This window comes from Gymnoscopelus microlampas (assembly GCF_963454915.1).
Source record: "Gymnoscopelus microlampas genome assembly, chromosome: 1".
NCBI classification, from domain to species: domain Eukaryota; kingdom Metazoa; phylum Chordata; class Actinopteri; order Myctophiformes; family Myctophidae; genus Gymnoscopelus; species Gymnoscopelus microlampas.
This window is the reverse complement of record NC_139962.1, coordinates 23,814,149-23,835,542: the sequence shown is the minus strand read 5'-3', so window position 1 is coordinate 23,835,542 and position 21,394 is coordinate 23,814,149. Positions and strand designations below refer to the sequence as shown.

Below are 21,394 nucleotides of genomic sequence, written 5' to 3'. Positions count from 1 at the left end.
GAAGAACAAATGATCCGCTGTGCAATGTGTGCATATATTACAGTACAGTACAATACAGTGCAGTACACATGATCAGTTGCTGAGGACCAAAGGCTATGCAGTGGCCATGAAGCCTCTCTTATGATTTCATATTTGACCACCAGATGGCAACATTGTTATAAGACACTGGCAAAAAGCTTACACAGTTCAACTTAGATCAGATGGATTCATGAATATAATAAACTGTTGATGTGTAAAATGTAGTTTTATTATAATTATTAGTAGTACAATTTGTAAACTAAGTTTAAGTTTTAAACTTCAAAATGTTCTGATATAGTATCAGACCTGCATTCATACTCTACCATACAGACTGTTTACAATAATGTTTTTTCATTTATTTCCAGATTATAGCTTTATGCTCCATTTTATACTTCATTGGTGGTGTCGCTGATGAAAAAAGCTCATGTGTTGTGTTGCACCGTAGATTGGCTATTTTTGCAGGTTTAAAGTGGTTAAGTGCCCAAAGCAGCAGGATAAGTGGTTCAGTCTGTATGTATGTCAGCAGAAATACTTTTTGGTTGAAACTGAAAATGATCTTGAAGATGATCCTAGTCCTCCTAGGATTTTTGAGTAATCTGCACGCAACCTTCTACACACAATCCAGTAACCAATATCTAAAATCCCAGCCAAAGAAACGTTTGTACGTCAATAAATAAAGCTTCCAAGAGCCAATGAATTGCAGAGGCCGTGGCTTTTCACAAAAAAGGTAAATAACACGAATGCTTTCTCATAAAACCACAAAACCTTGTATGCTTATCAGCCGATAGGCAGAGGCTTGACCTCCATTGTTGACCTGTGAAAACAAAATTGGGGTGCAAGATAGCTAATTTAACATTTGAGGCCTAATGGCCATGCCAATTTTTTTCTCTAACTCCTTGCAGTGGTATTAAAGCAAGCTTAATGGCCACCGATTGACCGCATTCTGTGGCTATGGCCTATTGCCCACATTGCTTGGCCACCGCTGCTTCTTGCAGATATCTTTTGCAGTTGTTTTCAACTGCAGAGAAGACTAGAGCAGTGATTCCCAAACCTTTCTGGATCAGGGCAGGGCCCACTTGAAATTCTCGAAAGCGTTTGCGGCCCACCCATCTGACCACTTCACACGGCTAATTAGTCAAAACTGTTAGCCCCTGATGAAGACCTGAGAGGTCGACATGCGTTGGATTTCCTTTTAGTCTGCAGTCTGTTCACCTGGGGAAACAAGGCAGTTCAGAACCGTTCCTTTCAGTGAAAATAGCTGATCTACAATGTGACGCGTTGTGAGCTTGTAGATCTGCCATTTTCACTACTTTTGTTTTGACACTCTTGTATGATGAAGTTGCGCATTCATTTACAAAAGAAAATCATAAAAAAGTTGAAATATGGAGCAACGATACATATAACGACTATACTTATATTTGGACATATTGAAAACACAAATTCTCCTTCCTTTAAACTAGAGATCCTTTATTAAATAAATCATGGTCAATATCCATGAGGTCTCAGTTTGATATTCCTCATTCCAAAAAGAAAACAAAAGAACAGAGCTAGTAGACCATTCCTGTTGTATTAGTGTGCATATCAACGCTGTCTGTCTTGTCTGTCTGTCCTGCATGGCAGGACAGGGGGAGGTGACTGACTGGCTTCCCCAAAAAACACAACTATGAGCAGCATCAGCACGGGGGTCCATCCACTGTCAATTCAACACGCAAGTCACAGGGTTTAGAACCGACAACCTCCCTGTGATGAGAGCTTTTCACAATTCTTCAGAGTTAAACACTTAAAACGTCACGTCACCCATTTTCAACCTTATCTTCATATACTGTAAGTGGTCAGATGACACCATTTCTGTCTTCACAGAGTCTCAGAGGAGGGCTATGGACAGTTCAGAAACCTGCCTACCAATGACATCATCGATGGGGATTCCAAGCTAATACAAACTACAGCTTTTGTTCTTCATGGAAAGTTAGCATGCTGAAATAGAAGCCACTGTTCTTGCAATAATAATAATAATAATAATAATGATAATAATAATAACTAGAAAAAGTGCTCCTCGGAGCACAAGTCTCCGCCAGCAGACTTGTGCTGGGAATGTTGGGAATGTTCTAATTATTACAAAAAATAGAACATGTTACTGTGTCATAGTAACATGACACAAGTGTCCTATCCGTCTGTATAACTGTCCTATCCGTCCTGTCTGTATAAGTGTCCTATCCGTCCTGTCTGTATAAGTGTCCTATCCGTCCTGTCTGTATATGTCCTATCCGTCCTGTCTATGTAAGTGTCCTATCCGTCCTGTCTGTGTAAGTGTCCTATCACTCCTGTCTATGTAAGTGTCCTATCCGTCCTGTCTGTGTAAGTGTCCTATCTGTCCTGTCTGTGTAAGTGTCCTATCCAATTGTTACAGTATCCGCCATTTCTCAGCCATTTCGTGATTATTCCTGTCTTACCTCACTTTGAAAGAGGCTAAGACTCTTTCAAAGTGACACATGTATTTATAGTCCGCTATACGTCACTAGCCAATCAGATCACACTATTTCACCATATTGTCACGTGTCACGTGAGGCTTGACCAATGTTATGTCTCCTGGCGGAAAGTGAAAACAATGTCTCCTGGCGGAGACAATAACAACAATAATGTTGGGAATGTTCTAATTCTTATGTTCTAATTCTTACAAAAAATAGAACATATTACTGTGTCATAGTAACATGACACAAGTGTCCTATCCGTCTGTATAACTATCCTATCCGTCCTGTCTGTATAAGTGTCCTATCCGTCCTGTCTGTATAAGTGTCCTATCCGTCCTGTCTGTATAAGTGTCCTATCCGTCCTGTCTATGTAAGTGTCCTATCCGTCCTGTCTGTGTAAGTGTCCTATCTGTCCTGTCTGTGTAAGTGTCCTATCCAATTGTTACAGTATCCGCCATTTCTCAGCCATTTCGTGATTATTCCTGTCTTACCTCACTTTGAAAGAGGCAAAGACTCTTTCAAAGTGACACATGTATTTATAGCCCGTTATATGTCACTAGCCAATAAGATCACACTATTTCACCGTATTGTCAAGTGTCACGTGAGGCTCGACCAATGTTTGCTTGGCAAACGGAAAGTGAAAACAAACTCTCCTGGCGGAGACAAAAAGCTTGAAATGACCAAACCTGTGTACCGATGATGTCATTGGTAGGAAGGTTTCTAAACTGTCCACTGCCCTCTGGCCCCTTTTCCACCAAAATAACTTTGGTTATAGAACTGGTTCCGCTCTAGATTCTTGGAACCATGGTGCCTTTCAGGGAACCGGCCGCAAACTGGCCTACGTTTCCGCCAGTTTTAAGCAGAACCATTGCAATTGGGGGCAAGAAAACATATTTTTTGGTTCCAGTTCCGAACCAACTTTTAGGGTTCTGAACCAATTCATTTTCAGCGGAAGCCACAATTAGGCGGGAAAAAAGAACGGAACGGGGGAGTGAGTAGACAAAAGGGGAGTGAGTAGACAGAAATGGTGCCATCTTATACTGAGCATTCGTGAGAACTGATTAAGGTTAAAAATAGGTGAAGTGCTCCTTTAACCTTGACACCACCATACAACAAAAAAAGATGAGCTGTAGATGAGCTATATTTTCACATTTTGGAAAATTCTTGAATTATTCATTAATTATTGTTAATTTCTCAGGGGAAAGGGTGCAATTCTTTTGGATGACACACACCATTGCACACCTGAAAATATGCTTTGATTATTGTAACAAAATATAAATATATTGAATATCAATCTTCATGTTATATCAATGCATTTTTGAGACATCAAATTCTTGCTCACCACACTTTCTGTTCCACAAAATGATTCCATAAAAGTGTGCACATTTTTGGGATGACGCACACCACTGCACACCAAATCTGATGCGTTTTTGTCACCCGTCAAACGATAAAGAAGAACGCACCAGACTTTGTGTGCTAAGGCTGAAGCGGAATTGAACGTGAATTGAACCCGGTGCTGATTTTAACAGAGTGCTGAACCTACAAACGACAAGAACATATGGCTGATCCTCCGTACAAACAGCTCGCAAACAGCGACCTATCCATCTTGCTGAAACAGCCGTTATAAAAATCTACTGAAGAGGCAGATCTGTCTGTGTTCAATCATATCGTTGTCATTAACCACTTAAACCCTATATACTTAGTTGACTGGTGTCCCCCATGGTTCTGTACTAGATCCTCTAGTGTTTCCCTCAACAACAAAATGACTTCGCCAAAAATAGCCAATCTGCAAGCTCATGTCACGTAGCAACACGTTGTGAGCTCACAGATCATCTATATCCGCCAAATGTTCGCCTCAGAATAGGGACGCTAGGGTTCATGTGGTTTGTAATTGAGAGTTTGTCCATCGCCTCCTCTTTGAGGAGACCAAGTTCCTCTCGGTTACTTGCAGAAAACAGCCTTTGCAGGAAAAGAAAAGAAAAAACTAAACGCCAGGTTTTCAATGAAAAGTGCATTGTACTTAACTGTTCTCACTCGGTAATTATTCAAAACTACAGTAGTGTATTTGTACTACAGGGGATGGATTGTTAATGTAAAGGTAAACCATATGAAACTAAAAACAAAAAATATTTACCACTTAGCCTTGGACCAAGACTGACAAAGATTATTATTAAAACATTTTTTATGATACTGACATTTTGTACGTTTGTCAGTCCAAATATCCACTGGGCAGCATTGTTTAATGCCCTAAGTTCTCCTGTACAAATTCTAAATATAAAGTGCTTTCCCTAAAGCCATGGATGTTACCCGCCTCATCCGGGCCCTTTGTGTTCTGTAATATTCCATGTTTAATCCTGTTTGTGCCTGAATATCACTGTATTCCTCAATGAGTGTAGTGGTGATGTTGCAGCAGGTGAAAGCCGGTATTACACTCAATGGAAACGAGGATATACAGAGACATTCGGGCACAGACGGGATTAAAGCACCTCTTTATTGAACAATATGGAATATTATGGAACACAAAGGGCCCGATGCGACGGGTAACATCCGTGGCTTTAGGTTAAGCACTTTGTATTTGGAATTTGTACATGCATGGAAGACAACAGGGATTAAACACAGACCTCCAGTGGATATATGGAGTTGTCGTTCCATCAGTGTTAGACTTGGTCAAAGAAAGGCTATTTGTGTAAAAGGTAAACCACGTGAAACAAAAACAAAAAAAAGTTGTGTAAACACACTGAACTCTGCGTAATCGTTGTACAGTGAGGAGGGCTTTACATGTCGGTGACGTGGTTTTCTAGTGCCACATGACATTTAATTGTAGCAACTTTGGTAGTAAGGGACCCCTGGGGAGAAAATGGCTTGCAATGTACTCCGCACGCACACACAAAGCACATAGCAAAAACAGATTCCTTCGTATTGAAGATGGGGTAGGAGACAAGTATCTACTATTAGGAATTGTTAAGTAAGAGCATTCAAACCAATGAATGACCAAATGAGTATGTTGTGACTACGTATCAAATGCTGGATATACAGAGTAAATAGCTGAGACGGTGGAGGCCCAGTTGCAAACTGGCTGGCACTTTTAAGTAAAAAATATAAGGGCATACCATTTTTTTTCTTTTGTGAATGAATGAAATGGTAAACAAAATGTCAAGCACATCAAATGTAACTGCGATGGCTCCGTGACTGACACTTTTTCGTTTATTTTTTTTCTCTTTTAAATAACCGATACACACGACATACAGATTTGTCCGTCAGAAACGTTTTTCTTTTTTTGTCGGAGTCTAATACCGGTGGAGTAATAAATCCCAAAAAGGAGCTCCCGTCCAGACCACTAAAGGTCTCTGTGTCTCTGTTATCAAACAACAGAGCTGAAACAACGTCTCCTTTTGAAGTGCGTCTCCTCCTTCTCTCTCTCCCCCGTGAAGAGTTCTAGCAGTTCTGGGCTCTTGGGAGGAGGTCAAAACAAAGAAACGATAAAAGCATCCCAGTGTCTCTCTCCCAAAGCCTGGACAGCACCTCCAGCAGGGTGGGTGGGGGTAGGGGGGGAGGTCTTCAGAAGAACCACGTTCCTCTGAAGGAGCTTCAGTCCTCATGGTGTAGTGTAGGTGTTTGTGTCCTTCCCAAAGTTGTAGTACTCCTCCATGTCCTCTATGTTGGCTGTGGTCAGCTTAGTGAGGTTCTGGGAGCCACTATTGTCCATGTTGTCTGGTGAGGTGAAGTTGAAATTTTGACCTTCATATTCTCCCTGATTTTCCAGTTCTGGAAGCGCTAGGGCAAAAAACAACAGACATAAAAGTAGTTATTTAACACTTGAACTGTCTTCTTTATAAACAAATAAGCCAATACTGCAGCTATGTAGTAATTAAAGGGGGTGTACACTAGGTGAATTTTAATTCAAATAGTGTTAAATAACCCTATATTAGAGTTCTCAACCGGCCTGAAAATTAAGACCCTGCCTGAACCGGACCAGAATTGGGCCCTGCACAAGCTATTACCATAATTTTAGGCCAGAGACCGACCGATAGCCAGAGAAAAAAAACTAAAATCATGAGCTAATGCCAGAAATGGCTGCGTGTTCCAGCTCAAATCACAGTAAAGGATGATAGACAATTTATAATCCATTCATTCGTCGTGCGTCTTGCACAACAAGCGTCAACAAGGAGATTCACTAACTAGTTCCTGGAGCTGGCAGCGGGATTTCAGAATAAAACTCACAATGATATGACTAGTCAACGCAGATTTTATTTTGGAGTTCATCTACTTGGAAGTCAGCCCACAGCGTCGCTCTTCTTACTGGCAGTCGGCAAAGAACAAAACACACACAAAAAAACAAACATTCCTCCGTTCTGTTCTCGCTATCCCTCTTAAGCACAACCAAGGGTGCACACTTGTTTGTTATAGTTTGTAGATCTGCTATATGGCCCTGATCGACCAATTAGCATACATTATCGGGCCGGGTCGGGTCGGTTCCGGGCTGAAACACTCAGCCCGGAGTGACTACTCTCAAAATGGCTGGGTGGTATTGAGTCATTTGCTGCATGTCACACCCCTCCTCTCTCTCCCTGTTTCCTGGCTATCTCCACTGACACTATCAATAAAGGCTCAGAAGAAGTACAAAAAACAATTGAAATGAAATCCAAATTCAGGCTGTAGGCCTAGTTGACCTGCATATACTGTACGGTTGTTGAAAGAATTACAGCAAAACAATATGAAGATATAGAGCTTCCCTGTATTTTTATTTTAAATTTGACAATAATCATTAAGAAACTTTCCAAATGATCAATGCTTGAAAGAGGCATCGTTAAACAACCGTAGCGGTAATGTACTTTTTTGTTGTCTCTACATGTAGATGCCAGAGCCAAAAAGTATTAGCCTTATGTTTACTGGAAACATTAATTCATTGTAAAATCAATGCAGCATCACTGAGGCACCTTCACTGTCCATGTAACCATCAGCGCTGCGACATGCATCATTTACTTTATGGTCGTAGACACTACAAGACATTTAACAAGAACATAACAGGGGAGACGGCAAAATGTGAACGTTTATTATAATAAATACCCACAATTCTGCAAAAGATAACCTGGTATAGAGTGCAACTGCTGGCATGTGCCCTTGTGATATTATTACTGTAGCATGTCTGTGGAGACAAATGCTAAAGCCTTATTTAGCGTGGGGTCACACAAGCGCAACTGAAGGGGAGTAGCCAACGCACGCCGAAGTGTCAAACCGCCACGTGATGCGATGGCATGGGACGTGACGAAACGAGGTGCGACGGATCGTACGAGACGGCACGAGCTGCAACCGCACTTGGCGTGCCAACATGTAATGTACCAGTGTGCTGAAACCGGAACCCCCCCCCCCCCCCTCCTTCACTCGTGTAGAATGGAAGTGAACGGGATGCAATTGTTTCCAGTTGTGAATGTGTGACCATACCCTAACACTAAGTTGCACACCAGAGTTGCACACTGGGACATACAGTATACTGTAGTTGATTTACAATCACATAATGTGTGGAATTGCGCAACCAAAAGTTAAATCAGGCATAAAGGGGCGTCCACACCAAGCACTATGACTATCGTCGTTATAGTTGTGATGTGGAAATCAATATATTTATATTTATTGTTGTAGTGCTTGGTGTGGACAGCCCTTAACAGTAGACAAGCACACAAACAAGCAGAGGAGAGCAGCAGGTCTCACCTTGTCCGTCAGGCGAGACTTCCATTCCATGTTTGACCTTCATGTGTCGGCTGAGGTTCCCCTTCAGGTTGAACTTACTGGTGCAGTAGGGACACTTGAAGGGTTTACTGCCAGCGTGGAGGTGCATGTGACCCAGGAGGTTGTACATTCTGTTGAAAGACTTGCCGCATACCTGGAAAAAAACAGACGTGGATACATACTGTGACACACATACTGACTGCACACAGCACCTTCAAACACCAATACTACAGCCAATGTATGACCAATGTACATATTGTGCTTTACATACCATTACAACCATTTAGTCGTTGTGCCAATGAAGTCCTCCCCACACATATCTGTGTTGCCACTGCTGTTGTACCCTACCGGCTCACCTGCCAGTGAGGAGCCCCCACTGGGAGGTTATAGAGCCTCCATCCTACTCCTCCTGGGGAACATTCCCCGCTGACTGGCTCCACCCCAGCCCATTGGGAGTTGCCAGCACAGCGACAAAGGTCACCCTTCCGCGACCAATTGTGTTTGTATAGACGCTCAAACAAGCTGGATGCACCACAGTGGATTCCAAACCTCTAGTCTCTGTGGCGGTGGACAGGTAATTTACCCCTGCACCACCCGAGCACCCTACACAGTACATACTTTCTTAACCACATGAACCCTAGTGTCCCTATTCCGGGCATGTCAAAAATGTAGGTGAACATTCGCTTAAAATAGCCGATCTACAAGCTTACAACGCGCTGCATTGTGATGCGTTTCGAGGGTGTACTGTAGATCGGCTATTTTCTTCTCTAAGACATTTCGTGTAGAGCCTAGTACAGACATCGTATTATTAATGCTGCTATTCTGTTATTTCTTTGTGACAGTTCATTATTTCTGCTATTCTTCACTTTACAGTTTATTATTTCTGCTATTCTTCACTAAATCTTGTTCTTGTTTATTATAGCTACTATAAGAATTTTACTCTCATGTACTGTATACAAGAGTAATTTTGTCTTTGTCTTTGTACAGTATATAAAACTAGACTAACAATAAAATACATCTTGAATCCGGATATGCATGCACAGGAAAGTGTATAAAAATAATCTGTCATAGACTTTGATGATTCACAACTCCATGTGTTAGGTTTTGGTTCCAGTCAGGACTCTGGACTCCAGACTAACTCGTGTACTAGGGAATGTCTGTTACAGTATATGCATCCTTTTCTGCTGGGTTTATCTTCTTCACATGGGGCTGTCTCTTGTGCTGTGTCTTGTTCTGCGAGTTTGCACACCGGGGGAATCGGTAATATACTGTAGAGCACCTGCATGTTGTAATAAAATATACTTGGCGCCAGCGCATCGATAACGCGTTGCAAGAGAAAGTCTGACTTCCATCCCTAGTGGCTAATGAACTGTAAAATTCATCAGAATATCTCTACAAGCTAAATCATAACGTTCATTTCTAATCCTGAAAGTAATTCTATTTTCTTCAGTCTCTGTCTAAGAAGTTTTCCTTAATATTTATGCAGCGAGCGAGTCTTTTTCTGCCAGTTCTCCTAATTCTGAAAGTTGACAGAAAAGTTACCAATGCCAAACATTAGTTGTGTGAGGTGTCACATCTGGTAGCCAATGCCAGAGCTTCTTCCATCAGCACATTTTATTATTTCTCATCCTGTGGCCTTGATGAATAACTTTGCAGAGTGTAATTAAATTTAATTGCACCAAATGGAAGAATCAGATCAACAGGGTTGTGATTTTCAATCATCTCAAGTGCTAATGGCATCTTTGCAACTAATTTCGCACACACACGCACGCACGAATACGGTGTATCACAGTGCTCTAAGGTTTTGTAGGCTGCTAGTCTCTCACTCACCATTGTACTTTGTATGCCAGGGTTGGGTGGGATATTCCAGTAACTACAGTTTATGTTCAAGCAACTCCCTGTTACTTACTGTCCCTAAAGCTTGAACTGAACTTGCCAAACGAGCCTTCATGTGCACTGCCCTTGCAGCTTGAAATCACTTGAAGACACGCTTAGGATCTTTTTTTAAGCGTCTAGTGGTGCTATTATTTTTCTTATTTTTCTTGCGTTGTTACTCTGTTCCACTCTTATTTTAAATGTTTGTATGTTTTTGTACTGCTGCTACCCTAAACAGGGCTCCCTTGTAAAAGAGATCTTATATCTCATTGGTACTTCACCTGAATAAATAAAGGTCAAATAAAAATACTAAAAAGATCAAAAGAAGTGGTCCCGCACACTGTCTTCATATAAACAAATATTTATTGAAGAAATAACGTTTCGGTCAACTGACCTTCATCAGGTGCCACAGCTACCTGATGAGGGTCAGTTGACCGAAACGTTATTTCTTCAATAAATATTTGTGTAAATGAAGACACACATGAAAATGTTTGAGAAGCACTAGTCTAGTTGAGCGAAGCGTTTGGACACAGACTGCGTCTACTAAGCTGCAGGGTTATTATAGTTAGCTAAAACTAACAAAATAACAAAAACTAGAATTGACAAAGCATTTTAGTTTGTAGCTTGTAGATTTGCTAGTTTAGCTATTTTCCTGACCTTTTTGAATCTCACTCCTGACAAATGCTACTATTTACTAAATACTAAAAACTGAAACGAAATTAAAAACTCAAATAAAATTAAGCCTTTTAAAAAAATAAAAAATACAAGCAAACCCGCTTTACAAACAAATTGCTTTTTTACCCCTTTTTCTTCACAATTTAGTCGTTATGCTAATTCATTCCTCCCCACAGATATTTCTGTGTTGTCACTGCTGCTACCGGCTCCCCTGCCAGTGACAAATATCACTCTCGCAGCACGGCTTCCCTCCCCCTTACGCAGGTCAATTGTGTTGGCATAGACGCTCGACAAAGCCGGATGCACCACGGTGGATTCAAACCCCTAGACTCCGCGGTGGTGGGTACTTCAGCACAGCGCCATCCGAGCACCACCAAAGTTTTAATGAAAACCGAATTCAAACAAATCAAAAACAAAAAATCTAAACTAAATAGACTGCTTTGCTAAGCGGTTAGCTAGCATCTTAACGTTGGCGCTCACCTTGCATTTGAAGGGTTTGACGGGCAGGTGGACGATCATGTGTGTCTTGAGGGTCTGCTTCTGGATGAAGCTCTTAAAACACACGTGGCACTGGAAGGGACGGATGCTGTTGTGGATCAGCATGTGTCTCTTCAGGTTGGCCGACAGGGTGAACTCACGGGAACACACGTCACACTTGTGGCCTTTCATCCCCTGTGGAGCACAAAAACAAAAACATGAGTTGGGTTACAGGTCATGTTAAATGTGGTGTAAGTGGTTAAAAGTGTAAATAACTATATTCCCATAACAATCTTTGACAATATAAGTGTTTGTTCAGTAACAGGGGTCTCCCTATCTCTCCAGCTGATTTTGGGGAAAAGATTTCACAACACCGTAGTACGGCGAAATATGAAATGGGGCTTAAGTCTGACAAATCGATTTAGGCTATTATATATTTTTTAAACAATTTGAACAGTGGTTCTCAAGGTGAGGTCCAGGGACCCCCAGAGGTCTTTGAGGGGGTTCCAGGGGGTCCCCGACAAAATGAGTTAAGATAGCATCACAATCAGTTAAACCACTTTAACCCTATATACATCGGGTAGCCTACTTGAAAATAGCCGATCTGCTACAGTATTTTCAAAACATCTTGAAAAAAGTAACAAGTAGACTTAGACAAGTATTGTACAACATTTTAACAACACAAATTTTGTATGGGGGTCCCGTGGCACAAAATATTTTCATATGGGGACCAGCAGCCAAATAAATATAAATTTGGAGGTCCTTGACATGAAAAAGTTTGAGAAGCACTGGTCTGGAACAGTTTGCCATGTGTGCCAAAGGAGTTTTGATACCGTTGTCATAGAAACGGGCGTTGGGCCAGTGCACAAGACCAACAATGTCTTCCAGTCTATTGACGGGTGTTTAACCCATTAAGACCCAAGGCCGATTCTAGTCTAGAAATGCCTTCTACATCAGTAGTTCTCACACAAAAATAGCAAATGTACGAGCTCGCACTGCGGCACAAAATGGCGCGCTGTGAACTTGCATATCTGCTATTTTTGAATAGCCAATGCAAAAATCTAAAATGACAGAGATGCTTTCCCGGTTTTAATGGGTTAAAGAGCAAGCTGACAAATGTTCATGCACACAGAATTAAAATATCCACATACTGACGTTTATATACGTATTCCCTCGTTTATATGACCATATTTAAAATAACACGGCAACCATTTTAGGTACTACGCCAGAAAAAGGGCCTTTCTCTTCTACAAATCCTCATCTACTGCACACTAATTGCATCCTCTACGATTATATATACACTACAGCGTCCATATGGACTTCTAAACTAAGTATTCTAGTGTTTTAGGTCGTATTTGGTCTATGAACCCATTAAAGTACAACATTGATTTCACCTTAAATGTATACTAAAAGGACCATTTGGTTTTATTTTTATGTTTAGCTCACTGTCAAGAAGTCATACTGTGCTGACAATTTCCAGTTCCAGTTCGCAATTTAGTCTGAATAAATCACAGATACCTCCTGTACACTCCAGAAAAGCAGTCTTCATGTGCTGCTACCTGGAGACTTTACTTGGTGTTCAGTGCCAAATATCTAGTAAGCTCTATTTGGAAGCTACGCCAATTAAAACAGTGTTAGTGAGCAATATGAGTGGGAATATGACCTATAGGTCACTTTGACAGACAGGTTTTGTATACAGCCAGACGAGGCTGTCAGACTGCTACCCCACACACTGTCTGCACTACACAGGTCTGTTCCTCCATCAGCCAGCAGAGGGAGCAGTGAATAGATGCTACAAAGGAGAATGTTCTCAGCCTGCTGACTGCTGTACAACTCTTATGATTCACATGTTTAACCACATTCAACCTGGCATGCCTATTTTGGGAAAGTCATTATAATAAGGGTAATCATAATAATAATAATAAAAGAAATGTTTGCGAATTGTCAAAATGTTTCAGAAATATCAATCTACAAGATGCGACACCTTGGGATCTTGTAGATCTGATATTTCTGCCATTTATCATACTACAAATTCTATATGGCTTAAGGGGTTAACTGGTTCACGCATTTCCCACATAAAAACTGCTTAAACAAATTATATCAGATACAGCAAGACATCTACAGGTACCTACTGTATACCTTTATATCTACCGTGTTATATACATTTATATATCTGCAAGTAGGACTTTGAATCCTTTATCAGATTTGCCTTTTTTTTGCAAATGAGGATTTATCTGTTATCTCATTAACTGAATCTGAGAACTGAGTATCTCAGTAATCTGAGTATGTATTCATATCTGTATGTACATGTATCTGTAATATGGCTGTAAACATCTTCTCTTATGGGGGTCCCTGCCGTATCTCTTCAAATGGGGTTCCGCAGGCTAATGTGTGTCAATTTGGGGGTCCTTGACATGAAAAGGTTTGAGAACCACTGCTATACACAAGTGCATATTCATAACTGTATTGTACCTGTATCTGTACACATTGGAAACCCTTTCAGAATGACCTCAACATTCTAAATGAGGACTTCAGAATTAAGTGATATCAAAAGAATGACAACTTTGAATGCAGCTGCTTCCGAGTGACCTTTAACAAGATGATACTAGTGATAACATTACCTATCAAATGTCCACTGTGACTGTGTGTGTGTGTGTGTGTGTGTGTGTGTGTGTGTGTGTGTGTGTGTGTGTGTGTGTGTGTGTGTGTGTGTGTGTGTGTTTCTGACATAGGCCACATTTGGGGACAAATATTAAACATGAAGCCACTTGATTGGGGTCAGCATGTCAAATTGTGGACAAAATGGGTGTCCCCAATTAGATCTCAGTGAAGTTTCATAAGGTTATGTGGTACGTCAATGGAATGTCCACAAAGGTTTACAAAACCAGTGTGTAAGTTCATGCGTGCATGCTTGTGTGTGTGTGTGTGTGTATGTTGAACAGACTGGGGCACTGCGCTGTTACTAAAGTGTCTTTTTTTTTAAATTAAATTTGTATCCCGCGATTTTTGTAACCCATTTTTTTTTCACCCGGTGCCAATTTCCTAAGTGATCCTGGGCGCTACACCAGCGCTACACTAGTCCCCCACAGCATAGGGAGGCCAGGGCCGAGCTCATGCTTCCTTCAATGCATGAGAGCCAACTGACCTTCTTGTCACCTGACAGGGGGGAGTTTCCCCGGTAGGACGTAGTGCGTGGAAGGAACACGTTATTCCAACCAGTTCCCTTCCCCTCCATCAGGCGCCCCGGCTGTCATGGGGGAGGCAGTATAGTGACCAGGATTACTACATGTTTTTGTGAGGGTACTACCCTAGGAGACACGGGGAGAACATGCAAACTGCACACAGAGTAGGCCCTTTCGCCAACCCCACCTAGGGTATGGGCGCTGATGACGCGGAGGAGAAGACACACCCCCAGCGCCCACAGCGTCCCTGGTGCGAGAATCGAACCCAGGACCTTCTAGCTGTGAGGCGACAGCGCTACCGACTGCGCCACCGTGCCCGTTACTAAAGTGTCTTAACCCATTAAGACCTGAAGCCGATTCTACAAAATGTCTTCCAAATCACAACAGTATTCTGAAAAAATATATATATATTCAAAGATTTGCACACATTTTCACGATTTAAAAAAAATAGCAGATCTACAAGCTCATAGCGCGGCACTCGGTGCCGCACTATGAGCTTGTATATCTGCTATTTTTGAATAGCCAAAGTATAAAATAATGCTTTTTTAGCTCAAATCAATAAATGACACAGATGCCTTCCAGGTCTTAATGGGTTCAAATGAAGGATATGACCACGTTATATGACAAATATATTATTCATGAGACTTTTCATTTTTTATCATGAAACCTTGTGAAAATGCAGGACTGAAAAGCAGCAGTCAACCCTAATCGAATTCTCATGTCTTGTTCTTGTACTTGTCTGTCTCGTGTGGAGTTCTGACCGGGATAAGAGAAGGCCCAAGCAAAAAAGAAAAAACACGAGTCTGACTTCATGTTGAAATTCAAAAAATCTAGATTTTCTTTGTTATCTCCAAACATCCTATTTGTCACACATCCTATTTGTCAAGCATTTTAGGGCCTTGCTGACTTAAGTCCAAGATATCCGAAAATGTTTTATTTTTAATCAAGGATTCAATATGCCCTTGAAGAGAAGTCAGGTTATCTCTACAGTAATCTGTTATCTTAACCACTTGAACCCTGCGGCCCTATTCTGGGGTAAATATTCAGTGATATTGGCAGATCTACAAGCTCACGTGTCACGGTGTGACATGTTTTGATTTAGTGTAGATTGAAATAAGGAGCGTGGCAAGTACAGAAACTGGGGGACTCCGGTCAAGTGGTTAACTAAAGCCTATTAAAAATCCTACAAACACAAGTCATGACTCTCTTGATGATATCATCAATAGGAGACACTATACCCAGTGAGTGATTCTGCGTGAATTTGGCCAAATTCTGCAGCTACTAAATATCCTAATTTGGATGCAAAAGCTCACACACATTTTTGAAGTATGTTAAGTCTGTCTCCAATTCATTGTCAATGGAGTGCCGCCAAGTTGTGTCTTAATGAAATCACATCAGATTAGAGGCTGGGTTCTGAGGGAGGACATGTTCACTGTGACAAATGGTGATTCAACGGACTGAGATCAAAGTGTATAGTATATAATCAGGTTATTGTGTTCCGTTTCACATTAATAATGTTAGCATGTTATTCATTATTATTGTCATTAACTTTAATATCTCATCTTAATGCCTTGTAAGACATCTCGTCTCCAGTACGGGGCTGAACGCTGTGGAGTTTTCCACTCAGAACATAAGGATCCAACAAGGCGATGCAACCCAAAAATAGCAAATCTACAACTAAGGCTTAAAGGAATACTTCACCCCGGAAATTACTTTTTGTATTTGTTATTATCCATTACTCCCCCCACAAAGCTTTGAATACATCGGAGAGTGTTTGTTTGTGTCGCATTCCTTTATGGTGAAAGATGAATCCTGGACCCCTATTTTGAAGAAAATAGGGGGCCAAGAATTACAACAGCAAAACAATGTAAAAAAAATCTGTTTGTAAACTCCAAAACAATTCTCACAGTATTGTCCATGTGTCTTGTATCCAGTCCGTGTCCTCAGTACTTAAAGGGTTCATTTGTTTGTTAAAATAAGTGTTAAATAGCTCTATATTCTGATCATAATTTCTAAAGAGGGTTTATTCAGTAACAGGGGTCTTCCCATCACTCAGGAGAAAGAGCTCACACACAGGATAAACACGTGAACTGGTACACTATAAATGATCTCTTCTGGATGAAATTGATGTCCCACCTGAAAATGTATTTTTTGTGTATTAAAGAGCTGGAGAGACAGGGAGACTCTCTATAACAATAATTACTAAGAATCATCATCTGTTTTTTCTGTCTCCCGTCCAGGACAGGCTTCAAACACGCCTCCTGGAGAAGACTTGGCTCAGATTTGAACCCATTTGATTTGTCATTAGGGACCCGTTGTGACCGCATGCCCTTGCTGACATCGACACAGAGTAGGGATCGAACCCACAACCTTCCGCATGAAAGGCGCTCTACCCGCTACACCAGGGCCAATAATTACTATCAGAATATAGAGCTTTAACTTTATAAAAACCTTTTAATAGTAAAGTTTGACATAACATGCCGTGTTTTTGGAAGTACTGAGGATATGACTGGATACATGACACCTGGATGATACTGTAGGAGTTGTGTGAGAGTTTATAAACAGATTTTGATATAGTTTTGCTGTTGGGGATGGAACCCTAGGCTGATTTTGTGGGTTGTTTTCCAGTTCAGGTTAAAAACTACAGAAGGTTAACATGGCTGGCTGCACAGGGCACAGTCACAAATAAGCTTCATATGCGTCGTAAGACTCGTAAACCAACGGAAGCTGAGACTTCAGACGTGTCAGTTTCCCATGTTGCCTTGGGGTTTGTGGACAGCAAAGGCAAGAGTGCCGGTTTTCTGGTGTGTTTTACTTTACGTTGGAGCAGTTTGGCTCACTGAGCGAAATGGCTGCTAAGTGGGGTCAATGCCGGCAATTCTTTCCTATCGGTTGGCACCCGGGCAAAGGTCACCAATGTTTAACTCCACGTCTCACATGTGTTAAGACTTCACACGCTTCAAAGCCAGCAGCGCGCCACAATGGGATGCTGACGCTTCTGACGCGTATGAAGCACATGTGTGACCGTGCCCGAAGACTGACCTTATAGTACACTGTGATGTGATACACACAACTGTAGTTAATACATTAATAATGAGTGTGTTACATTTAAGTGTGTTAAATGTGCACTGACACACCTGTTGACTACTGTGGCTCTGGGCAAACCTTAATCTAACACAACCATTATTAAGTTCATTAGCTGCAACTGTGTTGCTTACTAGCCTGCCATGTCTGCTGTAGTGTTTTAACCTGATCTGGAAAACAAACAACAAAATCAGCCTAGAGTTTCATGGTCCTTTAATCCTGGCCCACTATTTTCTTCAATTCATCAAGTACAGTATATTCTCTTTGGATTCTTCATTCACCGTGAAGGAATGCAACACATACAAAAACATATCCATGACGTCAAGGCTTCACGGGGTGAGTGATTGATTGAGTCATTTTGGGGGTGAAGTATTCCTTTAAAGGAGCACTTCACCCATTTTCAACCATATCTTCATATAATTGGTCCTCACTAAAGCTCATTATTGAGGGCCATTCACACTAAGCACTATAACTATAATTATTGGTGTGGACTCTGCCATCCACTTGATATTTAAAACTATATCTTTATAGTTAAAGTGCTTGGTGTGAGTGAATGGCCCTTAAGACATTTCTGTCTACTCGCTGGACAGTTCAGTAACCTTACTTTAATGACATCATCGATGGGGATTCCAAGCTAATAGAAACTACAGACTTTCTCTTACTGGAAAGTTAGCACACTAAAATCAAGCCATTGCACTTTCACCAAAACCTTTTTTTAAAGTTTGAAATCACCAGAAATGACCACTGATGATGTCACTGGAGGAAACCGATGATGTCATTATAGGCAGGTTTCTGAACTGTCCACAGCCCACCTCTTGAGACACAGATTGAGTGGACAGAAATGGTGCCATCTTATAATGAGCATTAGTGAGGACCAATTATATGAAGATAGATTGAAATTGGGTGAAGTGCTCCTGAAAGGACGCAGCGTGGAGGATGGATGGCTGCCAGGGTAGAGGTTGCTCTTACCTACCTGGACAGAAGATGAACTGAGGACAGAGAATGTGTCATAGCCTCCTCTGGCGTCCCGACAAGTGCCTCGCTTTTTAACATCTGTCTCTCGCTCTCCACTAATCACTCATTCTGTCTTTTGTTTGTTTTGTTTTTACACGACAAAAGAAGAAGGAAAAAAAAAACCTAAAAAAGGATGTGACATTAGACATTGATATTTACAGTTTACGGTACGGTAACGGTACAGTGTGTTCTGTGACTACGGCAGTCTGGGTGGAGTCTGGATGGTGGGAGCGGTAGGCGAGGTGTCCGGGTTCGGCGGGGACAGTACCTTATGGGTGAGCGAGTGCTGCCGCAGGTGGTGCAGCTGAACGAATTCCAGGCCGCACTGGGAGCAGGTGTACGGCCGCGGCGTCTGGTGCTTCAGCAGGTGGTTCTGCAGCTGGCTGCGGTAGGCGAACGACTTGTTGCACTCGGTGCACTGGAAGGTGTGCGGCCCCTGGTGGCTGGTCTGGTGCCGCTTCAGGTGGGCGTAGGTGGGGAACTCCATGCCGCACTGCGAGCACACGTGGCAGCGGCCGCGCTCGTGCTTGGCCTCGTGCGCCCGCAGCTCGCTGGGGTAGGCGAAGCCGCGGCGGCAGAAGCGGCAGCTGTAGGGCTTGACGTCGGTGTGCTGCAGCATGTGGCGCTTCAGGTGGCTGGTCTGCGTGAAGCCCTTCTTGCACACGGTGCACTTGTGGGGCCGCGTGCCCTGGTGGGTGAGCAGGTGGGTCTGCAGGTGGCTGGGCTGCTTGAACAGCTTGCCACAGTGCGGGCAGGCGTGTGGCTTGATGCCGTTGTGGCCCAGGATGTGCGTGACCAGGTTGTATTTGGACGTGTACGACTTGTCGCACATGCGGCACTTCCAGCGCTTCAGGCCGTCTCCTACGTCCACGCAGTACGACTCATCGATCTGGATGTTGATGTCCAGGCGGTCGACGCGCCGCCCGCCGTGCCGCCGCGGGGGCTGGTGCTGCGGGTGCTGCGGGTGCGGCTGATGAGGCCCGCCTCCCCCTCCCGCCACCGCCCCACCTCCCCCTCCGGCCACTGCCCCTCCTCCCCCTCCTCCCGCCCCTCCTCCTCCTCCTCCCCCTCCCCCGCTACCGTCGGCCCACATCATGCCCTGTCCGCTGTCTTCGTACTCTCCGCCCATCCCCATCTCCCCGGAGTCGTAGCCTCCAACCTCGCTGGTCTGGAAGTAGCTGCTGATTGCCTCCTCCTGCTGGCTGGAGGCCTTCATCATGCCCGGGTGCTGTTGCTCCACCTCCTCCTCATCCTCCCTGCCCCCGGCCCCCCCGCGCCCCCCGTGGCCGCCACCCCCCATGCCACGCTGCTGCTGCGTCTGCACCCCGCCCCCTCTGTGGCTCGGGTCTCCTCCTCCTCCTCCGCCCCGGTGGCCCACCTGGGAGGGGGGAGGGGGGTGTCCGTGGGCGTTGGCCTGCTGCTGCTGATTGGACGTGTCCCGGTCGCACTCGGAGCAGCTCTTGCTGGAGCCTCGCAGGGCGGTGGAGTCTACCGGGACCAAGCCCCCTCTGGTGGCCAAGGTGTTCAGCATGTGGACGCACGACGTCATGCCAGGGTTGACGCCTTCGCCTTTAACGTGCGACGAGGACCCATCGCCCCCGTGGCGGTCCGGGTGGACCACCATTTTGACGTCGGGGTGCGGCGGGGGACCCTGCTGCCACCGGCGCTGGCTGCAACTGGGTTGCATCTGTCCTCCGTCCTCGCCCAGGTTGTCGCCCAGGTAGTCTCCGTTGGCTCCGATGAGCTGGTCGGCGTACTCGTAGTCGACTCCGTCTACTGGTGGCGCGGGGGACTCTTTGGGCTCGCCGGTGTAGAATCCGTTGGGTGCGATGGTGGCGCCAAACACCTCATTCTGGGAGATAAGACCTAGCACGGCGGCCTGGGCCAAGGACAGCACGACCACGGGATCTGTCTGTGTGCCTGCGTCCACCAGCCTGGCCATTACCTTGGGCTCACATCTACCCAGGCGCCGGCTCGCCTCCTCCTGCAACGCAAAGCACAAGACAAACACTCAACACTTAATCAACCGAATCAATTTAATCCACAATGAAAAATAATCAATAATCAATGATGATATCAAATGGGGAATTCATGCAGGTGTGTTGGACTTCATCATTTTACCAATCAAATACAACTGTATAAATGGACCATGAAGTCCAATACGGCTGCAACAGTTAACACTCAGGCCCTAACAAATCTGAACCCCAAATATATTAAGGCTGCAACTATCAATTATTTACTTACATTTTTATAGATCAACATATAATAACAAATCAACACAAAAATAATCTAATATAGATTTTTTATAATTTACAAAATTGATTAGTCTTAAGCCGTATTTTACACTTAGTTGTAAAACAGTGTTGTGCATAAATAGCGAAGAAAAGAGTATGTACAACACAGTGAAGCCCCATTCATACTTTGCTGTACGATGCGGTCGCAAGCCTACGATACGCCTACTGCGTTGAAAACAAATCATATCAACGTCTCAATACAAAGGACCACACTAAAGTTTTGGCATCGGTTATGCAAGTGAGTTGTTGCCACCTAGTTTTAGCCCATTCATTGAATCTAGATGTCACCAGATGTATTGGTAGGCGGACATCTCTGATCGCACGCGAGACTACTATCAGGAGTTCTGCCGATAACATTTACGATATAGAAAAAATAAGTCCGTCTTTGTTGAATCTGTTTGACCGATCGCAAATCTGCACGTTTGGAAGAACATAATAAGCTACACCCACAAAAACACTATCCGGACAATATGTCAAGAAACGTCCAAGTGTAAATGTGACATCTTCTGGTGGATGGAGCATTAGGGCCCTTTGAAGTGAAGTGCATTGTCCTCCAATAGGAATGTGCCCTTCATCTTTTCTA

At 43.3% G+C, this 21,394-nt stretch overlaps 1 protein-coding gene across 1 annotated transcript in view; it reads right to left on the bottom strand.

Annotated features, from left to right (window-relative positions):
• Nucleotides 1-1,464: 1,464 nt before the first annotated feature.
• Nucleotides 1,465-21,394, bottom strand: part of LOC311043275 (uncharacterized protein) — a 22,063-nt gene continuing 2,133 nt past the window's right edge. Inside the window, exons 2-6 of the mRNA XM_084054462.1 lie at nt 19,598-20,501; nt 18,786-19,507; nt 11,241-11,432; nt 8,193-8,364; nt 1,465-6,260 (exon numbers count right to left, since the gene is read on the bottom strand). Coding sequence (XP_083910588.1) covers nt 6,082-6,260; nt 8,193-8,364; nt 11,241-11,432; nt 18,786-19,507; nt 19,598-20,501 — 2,169 coding nt within the window. The 3' untranslated portion in view covers nt 1,465-6,081. The remainder of the gene's footprint in view (nt 6,261-8,192; nt 8,365-11,240; nt 11,433-18,785; nt 19,508-19,597; nt 20,502-21,394) is intronic.